We start from the raw sequence: 16,439 nt of genomic DNA, 5'->3' as shown, positions 1-16,439 counted from the left end.
CCAAAATGGGGATCTTTTCTCTGTGAGATTATAGAAGATGCAGAACCACAGCTGTATCACAGCAGCTCCTCGTTTTTACTCTACCAACCCCAATTCAAGGCAAGTCACACTCCCCCAAAACAGCTAATGATGGTGTAGAAGTTTGTAGTTTACCAGGTGCATTCAAATAAATTACCTCATTTACTATTCACAAGGAACAAAGAAGACAGGCATTGGTATTCTAATTTCACATGTGGAAACTAGAAGCTCAGAAAGATGGAGTGCCTTTCTCAAGGCCACACAGCTGGATGCAGAGTTGCTGGGATTAAAACCGAATCTTCCTGGATCTAGATCCTGTGACCAGACCTGGGTTTTGGAATGCAATGAACTTGGTTTCTACTTTCCCTTTACAGTTGAGTAATTGTTTGATCTTTGTTATTTCTCCTATGTCTTACAAAGTAAGGATTAGATGAACTAGTGCCAGTAAAGCACTTAGTACACACAGAGACTCACAAATAGCACAGAAGCAGTCAATGTTAGATGTGCTTAGTTGTAGTAGCATTAATCATAATGCTAGTGTTTTAGAGATCTTACTATGGGGCAGGCTCTGTTTTATGGTAACATGAAATTAACTCATGAGTATTATAATCTGCCCACTGTTTCAGCCTACAACGATCTCTGCCCTCTCTTCTTTCCCCAGCTCATAGTAGCTCCAATCATTCAACACAATAGCCTCATTTGGATGCTATTCTTTTTCTTCATTTTTATCCCCTTTACCCAATTAGCGTACAAATTCCTTAAGATCAGGATCCTTGTTTCTCTTAGTATACGGCGCAATGTCTGGTTTCCTCTTAGTATACAGAGCAATGTCCCCCCCACCCACCCATCCCTGCCCACTCCAGTTCTACCACCATCACCACCCTCCTCCCCACCTCCTCCACACCATCACCACCACCACCATCACCATCACCTCCACCTCCACCTCCACCTCCACCTCCACCTCCAACCTCCTCCTCCTTCACCATCACTACCACAACCCCCCCACCACTTTCTTCCATCTCCCCCTCCCCCTCCTCAAATACCGGACTAGGCAGGCAGGCAGCACAAAGAGGAGCATCTTTAAAAAGGATACAGTTTCCAAATAAGGTGAGCACAATGAAATAGATGGCTGACCACATGCCTGAGCTGACCCCACCCTGGGAGCGGATCCCATTGTACATCACCTCATTCCAGTCCTCACCTGTCAGGATCTACACAAAGCAAACAACAGGCAGGTCAGAGACCTGGGCTGGTTGAGGAAATGGGGAAAAGTCTGGACCTGAGTCTTTTCCACCGACCCCCTTGCTTGGCCATCCTGCCAGGGAGGTGGAGTATGTCACTCCCATGGATAATCCTAAACTTTCTTCTGTTATGGAAGAGAATTTTAGGCATTGAAAATAGAGAAAGAGCATTAAAAGGGAAGATTCTATTTCTCAAACTACAGAGTCCCTCCCCCCACCCCCACTTTGCCAGGCCCATAGGAATCACTCAGTCCAGGCAGTCTGGTCATTCCCCACCTGTCCCCAGAGCTGCCAAGAGGCAGTTCCTGAGACAGCACCATTATGGGAAAGAGCTGCCTGGGCACCAGTTCCGGGAACCTGGATTCTGGTTCAGCCTCAGATTTTGGCTAAATAGCATTTTTCTTAGGTCTGAGACATTACTGATTATTAATTTCCCCCATTATTCCAAATTTATTTTGGTGGGGGCTAATCATACTTCATTAAATGATCACATGTGTTAGATGATGTTTCCGGTTTCAGAACACCATAAATGTGATAGCTTTTTTACTGTCTTTGACTTGAGATCTCATATGTAGGGAGGAAGCCAATGAAGCCATCATGAGGGGGCTCTTCTCTTATCGGTAAAAACAGAGTGACCGAAATCCTAGGAATTACTGTGGTGATGATTCCTCAACAAGCAAGGTACCCAGCTGCCTGGAAGGGGCCTGGAGGGCCAAGTGGGATTCTCCTAACCCTTTTCACCTTGCGGTATGCGCCCAGGAACCTGCCAGCTGGCCTCATACCTGGAATACAGTCATGATGGCTGCAGGGAAAGTGTCAAAGTTTGCCGAAGGAGTCCCATCATTAAAGTTAAACCTGAGAAGGAAATCCAGAGAGAATGGAATGAAAATTCTTACACACCAAGGTTTCCCTTCCCAAGATTATGCCATTTTCATCACTTCTTTCCCCTTTCTCCACGTCCCCCTCTTCCCTACGTTCCCCCACTCCATGTCCCTAGTAAAGATGGTATTAGAGACTATGGCTGAAGGACTGTGCTCTGTGAAGGGTGTGTATTTGAAGGGCGTGGGTACTGAGATGGAGTTTGGGCAGGTCCCGAGGTTCAGGGCCCTGGGCTGTACATTTCAGAGAGCTCCAGAGGAAGGGTCCCTGAAGCAAGAACCCTGAACAATGTGAAAAGGTTACAAGCAGAGACGCCTGTTCCACAACATGCACAGTGGTTGATTTGGGCCATGGACAGGAGCAAACAAGATGGGAACATGGTGATTGAATGAGTGACCCCGGCGCTCCGAGGCTGAGGTTTTAAGGCTCCGTTGGATGGAAAGCTAGTTGGTGCTTACCTGCCTCCAAACAGCTGCATCCCTAGGAGAGCAAAGACAACGATGAAGAGGAAGAGGAGGAAGAGCAAACTGATGATAGACTTCATGGAACTCATCAAGGAGACCACCAAATTCCGCAGGGATGCCCAGTACCTACAAAATGCAGACGACATGACAGCGGTGAGCAGTGCATACCACGTTATCCCCAAGTCCAGCTGGACATCTGCCTGGTGGTCTCTGAATGAGCTGAATTTTTAATCCTTGTAGGAAGGAGAGATGGTAGCCACAGTGTGGCTCCCCTTGGGAATGTAGCATGGGACTTGGCATCATAGATGTTTCTTCTGGTTCGATCTTTGGAGGAGGAGGAGGAGCTGAAGAATGGAGTGAGGGGATGAGATATGGAAGGGGAACATCTGGTAAAGGGGATGAGGAATGGGAGGACATACAATAAGGCAGAGAGAAGCTTCCACTCTCCAAGGTGGTTGGGAAGGGTCCAGATTCTGATCACTTACTTGGTTATTTTAAATATTCTTAGAAGCCGGAGAGCTCGCAAGACACTGATTCCAAAAGATGTTCCAGGTCTGAAGATGGCCCAGACCACCTCAAAGATACTGCCCACCGTGACCTAAAGAACCAAACCCAGCCACAGTACCAGGAGGAGGAAGAGAGGAGAGGAACATTCTGGTAGTCGGCAATCAACAGTACTCATTGGGCTGTGGTGAAATTAAAACTCTCCCCTCCCCACCCAGCCTGCCTCTAACAGGTCTATCAATTTCCAAAGGCCACTTCTTCCCTCTGCTCTCCACCCCCCTTGCTAACTTTAATCCCGCAGACTGTGGGCTGGTTTACTGACTGCTGTTGTCCTTGGTGAAAACTACAAGTGATCAATTCTGCACAAAATTGACAGCCGTAACTGTCTTACATTGTAACACTTTGAGCAGACAGACAAAAGAGTCGTCCTCAAAGCAAGGAACCAAACTTGAAGTAATACAGGTTGCATTCCAATATAAAAATCTCAGGGAGGGCCCACATTCTCTCATTGTTCTAGAATTTAGTGCTCACAAGAACGGTTTAGTCATGTGTAGAGTATCTGTCAGTCCCTCAGGCCCCACACAGCCTAATGTGATGGTGCTACTGCTACTGGGTGCAGAGAGTCTGACTGCTGTAGGAAGCAGCAATGTCAAATTAAAAACTGAACTTTGTTTTAATTATGCACCTAGTGATTGTCCACTATATAGTCTCTACATCGCATGAGGAGAAATAACCAATAAATTCATCCTCACAGCAATTCTGAAAATATGTAGATAAAGAAACCAAGATTATAATGGTCTTTCACTGGCTGGGATGCCTGAAAACTGCCCGTACCCAGAAACGTATGTTCCACGTTAAAATGCAGATTGGCAAGTGCGCAAAATCCTTAGCACGTAACTGAAAATTTGGCAGAAAAAAAAAGTAGGTTTGGCAGAAAGAGAAGTGGATCAGGAACCCAAAGTTTTGGGACCCAGCACTGCTGCTAACGGGCGATGTGAACTGGGGACACGTGTCCTCTAGGAACGGGCAGGCTAACTCCTGACACGCAATCTAGTGGACAGGGCTCCTGAAAGCCATGGAGGACCACAGTGTATGTGAAAGCACCTGAATCCTGTTAGGAACGTGCACAGTTATAAATCCATATTATCTAGCAAGTGGACAGTGGACGACATTTCTAACGTGTGTGTGCGCGTACGCGAATCCATGTGCATGTCTGTATGAGGGTATATTTAGATAATTTTCCCAACTGCAACTAAACTAAAAAAAACTCCAAATATATAAGCTCCTCTTTTTTATTGAACTACCTTCTGGAATCAAGTTTTTTCTCTCCCCTCTCAGGCATTCCCAGGATACTAAGTGATTTAAAACTCTAGCTTTGTCAAATTCACTGAGCTGTACACTTAAGGGTGCCCTCTATGGTGTGTGTTACACTGCCATGAAAACATTAAAAGTAAAGCTTAAAACCAACCAACCAACCTAGTGTGGCAAGGATTCACTCACTCCTGCCCCCGTTAGCTAACCTTATCTGGCCCCCTGGTATAATTTCTGATTTCAGTGCTTCATGCTGGGCAAGAGAGGAGCTCCTTGTCCCACCCGTGGCTTATCGACAGGAGGGCTCCCGAGCACTTACCCCAAAATCAAAGCAGTTGAAGGAAGAGTGAAAATAAAGGCGAGGCCCCATGCCGTACATCTTCAGGGACATCTCCAAGAGGAAGAGTCCCAGAAACAGAAATTCTGCATAGTCTGAAAGCATCAAAAGCAGGAGCATTTGTTCCCCAGATGGCAGGCTCCCACACCCCCAAACCCAAAAACTGCAGAGGTGCCCTCCACACGAGTAGGACCCACACATGTGAGGAGGGTCATGACCAGGGCAGGTCAGTACCAGGCAACACCTAATGATGTCAGAATTCGCTCTCACCCAGCAGCAGCCCCAGGTGCTCCCCAGGTCGGCTTTGCTCTCCATCAACAGGTGGGTTTGCCACTGCCCTTTAAATGGTAGGTGGCTCCCCGGAAAGACGGGGCTTTACCATGGCTTCGATGTGGGTCCCCCACACGCCCAGTCGTGGCAGCCTCCTGGGGCCCCACTCACACACAGTGGCAGCCTTACCCAGAGCTGACTAAGCCTTACGTCCCCTTTGTGGTCTATTCGAGGTACCCATTGCCCTAAGAGCTTCCTCCCTACACCACTGATCCTCTTTAAAATACGAAGTGAAGGCCTTACAGCATTCGAATTGCAATGCCATCTGTTGACTCCTCAGCAAAGATTTGTTTATCTGATTCAATAACGAATGACAGATTGGAATGGTCCCTTGGAGACAGCCCTGGCCTCCCTCACAAACGTGAAGGGGGAGAACTCTGGGCGGACAAAAGCACTGCCAGGCCCGGCACGATCCTGGCTCTCTGACACTTGCACCTGGAGAGCCCGCAGTCACGGGTCACTCACAGAGGAAGTGGGTGAGCCACTGGGGCTGGTTGTGATGGACGATGGCCACGCAGGCGGTGTTGAGAGCCACCAGGCTCAGCACAATCCAGTAAAACACCTGGGATTTCACCATGTGGCGGACAGAGATGCGCAGAAGCCTCTCTTTGTGCCGGAAATAGGAGGCCCCGTCCACCTTTGCGCTTTTGATGCTGGCTCGGGCGAGGGGTGTGCCTGTGGGGGAGAAGCAAGGAGGGAGAATGAGGCTGCAAAAACGATCACCCTCTGTGGCGAGGGGGGCAGTGTCGGTCCCCCAGCTGGGTCGCCACCATGCTGCGGGCCTAGGGATACCCGTGATAAGGTGTCTCCACAGTAGAGATCCCTGCTTTTCCTCTGGGCACGCTCAGTCCTAGAAAGGATTCCCTGGGTAGGAGGACACAAGGCATATATACCTGGTATCTTAAAGCGAATCAGATCATGTTTATGTTTGGGCTTCTCTCTGGCCCTTCCTTTTCAATATACTTCGGGGGCTGGAATCATTCTGCTGCTCTGTGATCTTTCTGCCACGGGCAGCCGAACACAGTAGTGAGCTCTGTACGCCTCTTCTGCTTTTAAGAATGAAGACCCCTCCCTTTTTCTTGAGGAGGAAATATCTGCCATCTGCCAGCATTTCTAAGAGAACCTGGGACTGAACACGTCATGCTGTAGGGTTCTCAGTAGGAATTTGTTTAAATATCACATGGACGATGGGATGGCAGGAGGTGGGTGCTACTGCGGTTAAGCAGGTTCTCAAATGGGGGTTCCTAGGAGCAACAGGCCCTCAGCTCCTTGGAACGTATCTGAGTGGGTTTTCATTATCCCGCAGGAGAGACCGGCTGATGGACACATGGGCACACGTGAAGAATCTGGGCTGGATTTTTCTAAGCCCATGTTTCATGTGAACAGGGTCCCCGCGTCCATTTTTTTCTAAGTCATTGTAGATTAGATCCCCACACCTTCTCTAATCACATCCCTGGGTTCTGGTTTCTTTGGGTTCCCTTCCTCTTCGTGGTGCTTCTCAAAAGACAGGCTCTTTGTTTTGATGGGAGATTCAGAGAGGGGAAGACCTAACTGGTCCCACTCACCCACGGAGGAGATATCCACACAGTGCTCGTCGCTGGAGTCTCGAGTCATGACCTCCGTGCGGCTGCGTTTGATGGTGGCCCTTCGAAGCACTGCGCCAGGACAGGGGAGGCAGGTGAGGACACGCACAACCGGGTCATTCTGCTCAAAACTGAGGATTGTGGGCCAGAGGCCTCTGGGACCCAGGCGACTGCCCTTAAACAGCTGAGCCAGGGTCACGGAAGTCGCAAACGTCTATAGAGACAAGACTCCCGTGCTCAGAGGCACCTATCTGCGCTGGCTCCTCCCCAGCGAGGCACTTCCTGGGAATGAAAGTGGTCCCAAGAGGATCTCCACTGATGTTCAAAGAAGATCCCTTATATGCCATGGATTGCATAATGTGCTTTTTATTGCACATTATCAACGACACACCCTGGAACCAAAGTAACTCTTGGATTTGGCTTTCATCGCGTTAAAAAGCATTTAAAAATTTGTGACTCAATTCCCTTCCTTTTAAAGCATGAAGGATTATATGACAGACTTCGGTTTCAAATCCCAGAGCGCCCCTCTTTTATTTCTCTCTCCTCTTTGGATCAAGAGAGACCACCACGCATAAGAGGGGGCGATGCCAGTGGAGTGAGGAGTTGGTTGGAGCCTTACCTTCCAAGGCTGACGTGCCAGCATTTTTATTTTCTTCAGCAAGCATGACTTCCTCTACATGGAAACAAATGGTTTAGTCAATTATCTGTAAATGGCAAATTATCTTGCAAAATGAAAATCCCTCAGGGAGGGCTTGGGCTCCAGGGCAACAGAGACGGAACAAAGGGTTCACAGTCCGTCACAGGCATCAGCAAGAGAAAGTCACCAAGGTCAGGGAGAGAGCTCCCCAGACACATCAGAACAGAAGGGCATTCTGGGTGCACAGGCACTTGGGGAAGATGGCAAAATCCAGCTCTGTGTCTGACACACCCCTTCAGGAGGATGCTCATGAGGGGCAGAGCTGACCTTTTTAACTAAAACCCCCTTAAACTGAGAGGAATGAAAACTTCCGTTTCTAGGTTTTCTTCTGCCCAGGTTCTTGTCTTTCCTAACCCCTTAAGCCTTCTCCAGCAACGGGTGCTTCCTCAGTTTCTCTTGTCTGCAACTTCACATCTACCAGCTCATTCAGGAGGCGAGGCCACGCTTTGGCCGTTGGCCTGTCTACTTCCTGAGGAGCAGCACTCAGGGAGAGGAACAGGGCTGGAGAGCTGGCTTCCTCCCACCCCACCACCCACCACTCCATCCTGCCTTCCTTGGGCAGAGCTTGAGCTGACCACGCTTGGGCCCATCATGAACGTGTCCTTGTGATATTGGATTTTGTTCACCATCTATTCCTGACACAGAACTCTTAAAACCCTGGGAATTTACTGTCTTCTGTACACTAATGAGATGACTCATTGTGGGGGAGGCCTAGTCACCAGAATGGGGGCTGGTAACTAGAAAAACCAACCCCAGGATTAGAGGGTTATAATTTATAGCCCTATCCCTCTCCCACCTCCTGGGAAGGGAGAGGGGCTAGAGATTACGGATAACAATGGCTGATGAATTAACCAGTCATGCCAATGGGATGGAACCTTCATAAAACCTACACATCAGGGAGCTCCTGGGCTGGTGGCCACGCCAAGATCCTAAGAGGATGGCATGTCTGGAGAGAGGACGGCAGTGCTGTACACCCCCAACCTCTGCCCCTCACCTTGGTCTATATGTATCTTCATTTTGGCTGTTCCTGAGTTGTATTCTTTAGAATAAGCTGGTAGTAATTATCATTTTTCCTGAGCTCCAGAAGTTGTTCTAGTGAATTATCAAACCCGGACCCCTCTGAATTTGTTGTCAGTGGAGCAGAAATGCAGGTCACTGGGGGCCTCTGCTTGTGGCTGGTCCCTAACCTGTGGGGTGTGCATGAACTTCAGGCAGTACTCAGTGTCAGAATGGAACTGAATTGTTGAGTATCCGACAGGTGTCGAAGAATGGCAGGACTGACTGGTGTTGGAACAATGTATTTGGTTGCTGGTGTTTGGAAAAGCACCACACAGTCCCTTGGCCTCCCCCAGGGCAGCCCTGTACTCCCCATTGGCAAGATCCTATTTTCTATACTTGTTAGAATAAGCCTCACCAGCATCCCTCCAAACTTGCCAACAAAATAGGCCCTGTCTGGTGGAACTCAGAGTCCCCTATGTGGCCCCACCCTCACTTGGCCTACAGTAGACCAGTTTGGAGACCTAAGCAACCATTGCCTAGGATTCCGGCTGCTGGGGGAAAGCTTGCAGCAGGCCCTATTAAAGGATGGTTTATAATTTAAGCTCCTGTAACAAGTTCAAGGACAAGCAGAAAAGGGTAAAGTCATTACCACAATTCCACCTGCATATAAAATTGAGAGCGTATAATGAATGTATTTCCCAGGGAGGGGGCATTTTGAAGCTCAGGAGGATGGCCATTCTACCAGGTCCTAATGTTTAACTTTCTGTTTTGAGTACAGCCTCCGGCGAAATTCTAAGTTAGCATTTTGAGTGTTATTGGTGGAATGCTCCTTGATGCAGACAAAGAGGGTTTTAAAGTCATTGGACTGTACAGTTTGAGAGCACCCTTTTAAAATAGGTACTTGTTAGCCCTAGCTGGTTTGGCTCAGTGGATAGAGCGTCGGCTTGAGGACTGAAGGGTCCCAGGTTCGATTCCGGTCAAGGTCACATGCCTAGGTTGCTGGCTCGATCCCCACTGCGGGGCATGCAGGAGGCGGCCGATCAATGATTCTCTCTCATCATTGATGTTTCTATCTCTGTCTCCCTCTTCCTTCCTCTCTGAAATCAACAGAAATATTAAAAATAAATAAATAAATAAAATAAAATAGGTGCTTGTTAAAACACCTCATAGCAACCTGAATGACCCAAGCCAGAGGCTTGGCTGTGTACAGTGCCTGGACCTTGGGGTGGGCAGATCTGAGGACCCCCAAACAGAGGGGGGCTGTGTGGAGCTGTGGAGCATCTCTGGGAAGCGCTGGAGGGCTCTGGATGTGCTGAAACCCCCCCTCCCCCAATGCCTTTTGCCAAGTTTGCTTTCGAACTTGAGAGTGCCTTTCCAGGGAAATGTAACCCATATGTCTCTGATTCACTGCCGCTCCATGTGTAAAGGGAAGGGCCAGGAAGCACAGGTTGACGTCGCAGTGCGTCTTTTTTCTTAGAAGGAGGAGAGAGCTGGCTGTGCTGTGCCAACTGGAAGAAAGTGCAGCCTTGCGATCCTGCATGGATTTGCAAAGCAGAGCCACAGAGAGCGGCATCCCGGGCGTGCACCTGACCCTGAGTGCGGCCAGGGCCAGGGCCGGAAGGTCCTTTCCCAGTTCTGCCGCCCACCCACTCGCTAGGGTGGTCTGTCAGATGGCAACTCCATCCAGGAAGCCAGTGGCAGTTGGGATTCAAGCTGCCTGCCTGGCCTGGCGGCAGATCTGCTCAGTAAAGCCGAGTTACCATTCTGGAAAGAGGGGAGGGTTACTCACGTTCACCCTCACACAAGGGTCTCCCAGGAGAAAGCAAAAGTGCAGTCCACACGCCTGGGCATGGCTCAGCTTCCAGAGGAGGCAAAGGGATGCAGAGAGTCCCAAAGAGGGTGGTGATTGCTGTCTGGCTTTGAAGTACAGTGGGGCCTTGACTTACGAGTTTAATTCGTTCCGTGACGGAGCTCGTAACTCAAATTACTCGTATGTCAAATCTTAAAGTGAACGAGTGAGACACGTGATGCTGGGCTGATGTTGTGACATTCGCTGCACCAACTAGCGGTGGGGTATCTGAAGCTGGCTTGTAACCCGAATTTTAGCTCGCAACTCAAAGCAAAAAATCGGCCGAGAGATGGCTTGTATCTCGAAAAACTCGTTAGTCGGGACACTCGTAAGTCAAGGCCCCACTGTAGCAGTTTCAGTCACACTCTCTCTCTCACCCCTGATCATCCAACATTGACTCCGGAGCAGAGAGAGAGCTTTGTGTGCTGGTGGCGGAGTGAGTGTCACGGCGCCATTCCAAAGCTCTTCTAGAAGAATAAGGCTCGGGCAACTAAGCAGCAAATCAGATTCCAATTTTTGCCCCGGGAGGCCTCACAGTTGTGCTATGCTTTCTACTGGGAATAGAGAAAAGGTGCTGACTGTCATGTATAATTTTCGATTAAAAAATGTCCTCTTTGCTCAGGAAGAGAATGAAGATAAATAGGACCAATGCAAGCCAGCCTTCAAAATAGCAAGGCAAGCACATGCAGCCTTTTTACTGACAGAGACGGGGTGACTGATGTCTCTCCCACACGGCTGAGCCACAGTCCAACTTGAATCTGGTGGCTCCGTGAGTGAAGGCACTCGTGGTGGGTTTGGGCCTACGCTCAGGGCGGGGCAAGAATCATCCCTGATGCAGAGCCAAGACGGGGGAACTGGTGACAGCTCGGGGAATAGGCAAAACCAGTTCTCACCATCACCTGTCCCCCCGCTGACTGTGATGGCCTCACAATTGCTCTCCCTGCTTCTGGCCTCCTATTATCTATTCTCAACGCAGCCACCAAGCGCTTCTTCAACAGCTTAAATCAGAGCACGTCCCTCCTCTGTTTAAAACCCTCCAGTGGTTCCTGCCTCACTCGCCCTGACAATGCCGGTCATGCCCGATCCACTGCCCTCTCCCCCTGTGATTGCCCTCATCCTGTCTCCTGAACCCCTCCCCTTACTCACCCCCTCCTGGCTGCTCCCACTTTACAGCCTTGGCATTGGAGTATTTCTCCCTCAGATGGTCCTGTGGCTCGCCCCCTCATCCCCTTCAAATGTCCCCCAAATAGATCTACCCTGACTGATACCTCTATTTAAAGCTGTGACTTCCCCTTCGCCCCATGGCCCTACCTGGATCTATTTTCACTGGTCTTATCACCTCCTGACAAGTTACTTATGTATAATTTTGTTCACTGCCGCCTTCCCCGACTAGAGGGTAGTGAGCTCCAGGAGAGGAGAGTGCTGGCGGATTGCTGTACCAGGAGCCTGGAACAGGACCTGGCACCAAGGAAGCAGCACTAACCATCCGTGGAATGAACGGATTATTATTGTTAGTGGTAGTAGCAGTACAAAATGTTACCGGCCCCAACTCAGCTCCAGGATTGGGTCATGTTACCATTTCCTCAGTGCACCGTGCTAACATGTCTGTCTCATGAAGGTGTTTAATAGAAGAACAGGGACTGTCAGATGCCAGATAAAGGAAAGCGGGACCTGCAGGGAACCTCGAAGCAAATGAGGCATCTAGAGCCTCTCTCTGCTCCGATCCAGGCTGCCCCTGGGCAGGGAGGTACTGGGAGGTCCCTGCCGCCCATGCAGCCCGCCACCAGCCGTCCCGTCCCGCCTGCCAGCCTTACCTGCTTTGTCGATCCAGGCGCGGTACCCGTTCAGCTCCCGCTCAATCTGCTGCTGGCGCCGCAGCTTCATGAAAGCCCTCCGGTTCTCCACTCTCTCTCTCTCTTTGGCAAATTCCCTGTGGACAAGGAGGATGAGATGCACTAAGTTCAGGCAGTGCCATGACTAAGAGAAAGGATGATGTGAGGAGAGTTTGAGCAGGTGCCTCTGGGCACTCCCTTTCCCCTTCCCTTGGTCCCAGCTGCATCCATGACATCCTTAAAAAGTTGTTCAGAAACTCACCTCATTCAGCCCCATGCAGGATCCGGTTTATACCAATCAGCACTAACACCCTCTGCTTGCTTGCTCAGAAAGGTGTTTTCTTAGCCACGTGACGAACCAGGCCTCAAAATGCTATACATGCCGCGTCCCCAGCTACAACAGAGGCCCTTAACCCTGCAAGGGGCATGGCTACTCTTTCTGCTTTTAAGTACAATAATGATTCATGTATATTGACCACTTATTAGGCCAGCCCTGTATGAAACTTTTCATACCCAGTAACTCCTTTAGTCCTCATAACCGCCCTCTGAGATAAACACTATTAAAATCCTTGTCTAACAGAGAAAGAAACAAGGCTTAGAGAAGAAAGTAACTTGCTGGGATCTGAACTCTAACCAGCGTGCTGTGCCTCCTCTGGGGTCCTGTATCCTGAGGCGCTCGATAATGGCTGTCCCTGAAGACCACTGACACCGACGCGCTGAAGGGCTGCCATGCTGTTTGAAGATGGCTGGCAGCGGGTAAGTGAGAAAAGGAACATGAGAAGGGCACCTGGACTCTAGGAGGAAGACAGGAGGGAGGTGGGGTGGAGCCGAGGGGAGATGATGGGACAGAGGGAAAGCCAAGGTGAGAAGACACAGCCCACTGCCAGGGGCCCACAGCCACTCTGTGGCACAAGACAACAAAGACTAAAGCCCCATGGGCAATGGAGAAAGAAGAGGAATGAGTGCTGCCTGGCAGACAGGGAGATGGTTTAATTCAATGGGGAGCAAATAGGGATCAAGAAAAATTCATGAGCTAGTGGGCCTGTCCAGAAACCACCTCCACCACTGTCCTACACATCACCAAACCCCTTCCAGGCGAGAATGCCCCTAGCTAGAACAGCACCTCCCAGTCACGGCTCAGGCACTCCCCCACTGTCCTGGATGCTGTCAAGGGCTCCCCATTAACAAAGAGGTGCCCCTTGAAGATGAAGAGGTCCAGCACCCATCGTGGGTCCTGTCAGCTTCTCCCTCCTGTCCAGGTACTAAAACATGAGCCAGGGGCTGAGGGTCATGCTCCTGGCCCTGTGCAGGGGAGTCGGAAGGGCCTCATCCGGTTCCTCCTATACAGATAGAGATGGATTCCTTGGCACCGACACCTTATAATGATCACAGTGAGGCTGAGGGCATGGGCATGTGGCACATACCCAGGGGAGGAGATATTCTCCTGGGCTTGGCTGCGGGTCCAGTGGGTTCTACCAAGGGTGTTGTGGGGAATGGAAAGGGAGGGGGTGAAAATGAAGAGTGCCAAGGCCAGTGAGTGACAAGGTAACAATTCAAGCCCTGGGGCACCCCCTTTCCCCACCTTCATTCATGGGTTTCAGCATGGGGCTGGCGTCGCCACCGATCAAAGTTCTTACCTTCGGCTCTTTTTCTTCTTTGTATCCCTCCTTCCCAATTAGTGCCGACTTCCAGTTGGTTCTGTCTTCAGAAGGACACCAGATCCACCTCCCTCTTCATCCTCACCGCCTTGGTCCAGGACCCCCTCCTCTCCTGCCTGGACCATTACAGTAGCACCTACCTGGTCTCTCCACCACCTGCCTCTCTCCCCTTCATTTCCTCCATCTCACAGCGATTGGTTATCTTTCTACAACATGATCACTTCCAAACCTAAAACAATAACTATAGGGAGGAATGTGTGTAGAACACTTTCTAATTTTCAAGCACCTCTGTATATTTTCCTCATTGAATCTTCACAACCCGTCTGAGAAGAAGGCAGAACATGTATTTTCATCCTCCAGGGAAAAGCTAAACCGCTTGTTCACGTTTAAGCAACAAAGCCAGGACTAGAGCCCAGCGCTGTCTGCTCTATGAGCCGGGGCTCCTCACGCCCCGCCTATCTGCCCGGTGGCGTATCTGTATGTCCCTTCTTTATTGTTTCATATGGATGTGTCCTAATTTTTCAGCTATGCTCTGGGAGAATTCAGGGAGGTTTCAAGCAAGACCTTGAAAAGGGGGACTTGAAGCAGGCTGTGACCAGAGGGACACACTAATCCTTGAGCATCTGGGGTGAGATCACCAACATCTCCACGTTCCAGCTCAGAAACGGAATCCAAGGAGGAGTTAAGTGGCCCTTGGAGGGGGCAAGTGTCCAAGGAACCATGACCCTCAGATCTTCTAAATTCCATCTTCTCTCTGTTCTAATCCCTTCCCCTCCACACCTCCTCCTCCTGCTGCTAAATGAGGTACACACAGCTAACATGGCCTTCAGTCTTTCACAGTCTCATCTGGACCTTTCTGTCCAAGCCTCACCTTCCATCATTCCTCTCTACCCCATGCGCTCCGGCTGTCCCTCTCAGTCATGCTCCCACTGCAGCAACTTCTCTCTCCTCCCGAAAAGGCAGTGCAGGCTTGTAAGGCTTGGTTCCCACTGCTTCTCTGCCTGGAACCCCTTCTTCTCTGCACCCGAGTCTGTCAAAATCCTTCCTCAAGGCCAGGCTGAAATGTCACCTCTTCTGTTTAGTGTTCTTCTCCCCTAACCTCTCCTTAGTCTTCTGGCCTCCCTTCTACCTTTCTTCTATGTCTTTACAGCCCATCACACAGCCGGAGCTTTACTGTGCTGGGCTGTACAGGAGACTCTCTACTTTACTAATATGTGAGCTTTTTGTGAAAATGTTATGTCTTTCTTAACTTTGTGGTGTCCTCTGGACTAGGCTAGACCTGGCACATAGTATATGTTCAATATATATCTATGTATATTTTTTAAATTAAAAATATCCATACAGACTTGGTGAGCATACTGATCACTCTGCCCTGGGTCCCAAAGGCCTAAATCAGCGGTTCTCAACCTGTAGGTTGCGACCCCTTTGGTGGTCAAACGACCCTTTCACAGGGGTCGCCTAAGACCATCCTGCATATCAGATATTTACATTATGAGTCATAACAGTAGCAACATTACAGTTATGAAGTAGCAACGAAAATAATTTTATGGTTGGGTCACAACATGAGGAACTGTATTTAAAGAGCCAGAAGGTTGAGAACCACTGGCCTAAACAAAGGCACACTCCCTCTCTGCACTGACCCAAAGCGAGCAGGTGAATCTGTGGGAACTCCCGGACACTGCCACTAAAATCTGTTTCTCTTTGGCTCCACTAAAATCTGTGGCATGAGTCCATCAACTATGCGGTGTGTCACCTCTCGCTGGCCCCCGGAGTGACCCTGCAGCTTGGTTTCCGGTGGGCTAGGCCAGCAAACCCAGGCTAAGCTCCCCGTGTACTTGGAAGTTTCCTGGCTCCGGGCCTCACCAGCTGGCTTCCCTGCTCTCCTCTGTCATCTTGTCATCGCAGGCCCCCGTTTCCTCCCACCCTCCCACCTGGCATCTTCGCTGGGCTCACAGGCCCGGAGCCCAACAAATCTGGCCTGGGCTTTTTAAGAATCCTCTTGCCTGAAGGAAGGAAACAAAGAATGCGCACCAGTGGGGACAGTTCCTCGCAGCTAGTGCACCTCAGTGGAGGAAGGACCGTGCTGGAGGGAGGGGTGTGTGCGCGCTCTATATTGTTTATGGAGTGGCCCTCTTCTGTTTTTTTCCAATGGGATCCTAGGATAGAAGTCTGGCACCAGTGTCTTTCGTGACATTTCTCCCTCCCTCCCTTGCTGTCATCACTGTTTGTGCCCATGGCTCATCGCCCGACTGGTCTGCGGGCTCCATGAGATCATGCAGAGCCTATATGGCATCAGATTGCAACAAAGACCTATGAAGATTAATCCAAGGTCTACTATTATAGCAGACTCCATAGCTTATGGAAATAACATGTTAAGAACTGCTAATCTCCATAGAACACATTTGTGAGTTTTTAAATTTACAAATCACTTTCATGTAAATTAGTGCACTTTTATTTACAAAAACCTTGAGAGATTCAAAAAGGTTCTTGTCCAAGATCAACCAATTAGCCAGAATTCAATCTAATGTGGACCAATCCATTTCAGGTTCAGTGCTGTTTTCACAAGGCCTCAGCTCTTCTATGCTATCTAGACATCAACCTTTAAAATCCACAAAAGGGATGTAGTTTCAGCCCAAGGTTGTGGAAAATAAGGATATAAAATCTAGAGTGTTTGTTTTTCTAAAAGACTGTCTTTTTAATAGAGAAGCAGTATGAGAATCCATTGCTCTGTGTTGGA

The 16,439-nt window shown here is 49.6% G+C and overlaps 1 protein-coding gene across 1 annotated transcript in view; it reads right to left on the bottom strand.

Annotated features, from left to right (window-relative positions):
* The window catches only part of CACNA1E (calcium voltage-gated channel subunit alpha1 E), a 383,585-nt gene that overhangs the window by 66,356 nt on the left and 300,790 nt on the right, over positions 1 to 16,439 (bottom strand). Inside the window, exons 10-18 of the mRNA XM_070397384.1 lie at positions 12,027 to 12,142; positions 7,287 to 7,340; positions 6,650 to 6,739; positions 5,550 to 5,759; positions 4,737 to 4,849; positions 3,088 to 3,200; positions 2,597 to 2,728; positions 2,042 to 2,114; positions 1,112 to 1,229 (exon numbers count right to left, since the gene is read on the bottom strand). Coding sequence (XP_070253485.1) covers positions 1,112 to 1,229; positions 2,042 to 2,114; positions 2,597 to 2,728; positions 3,088 to 3,200; positions 4,737 to 4,849; positions 5,550 to 5,759; positions 6,650 to 6,739; positions 7,287 to 7,340; positions 12,027 to 12,142 — 1,019 coding nt within the window. The remainder of the gene's footprint in view (positions 1 to 1,111; positions 1,230 to 2,041; positions 2,115 to 2,596; positions 2,729 to 3,087; positions 3,201 to 4,736; positions 4,850 to 5,549; positions 5,760 to 6,649; positions 6,740 to 7,286; positions 7,341 to 12,026; positions 12,143 to 16,439) is intronic.

This window comes from Myotis yumanensis, unplaced genomic scaffold (genome assembly GCF_028538775.1).
Source record: "Myotis yumanensis isolate MYYU_CA2020_CCGP unplaced genomic scaffold, mMyoYum1.0.hap1 SCAF_17, whole genome shotgun sequence".
NCBI lineage: Eukaryota > Metazoa > Chordata > Mammalia > Chiroptera > Vespertilionidae > Myotis > Myotis yumanensis.
The sequence above is the reverse complement of the archived record's forward strand: the minus strand, read 5'-3'. Positions and strand labels throughout refer to the sequence as shown.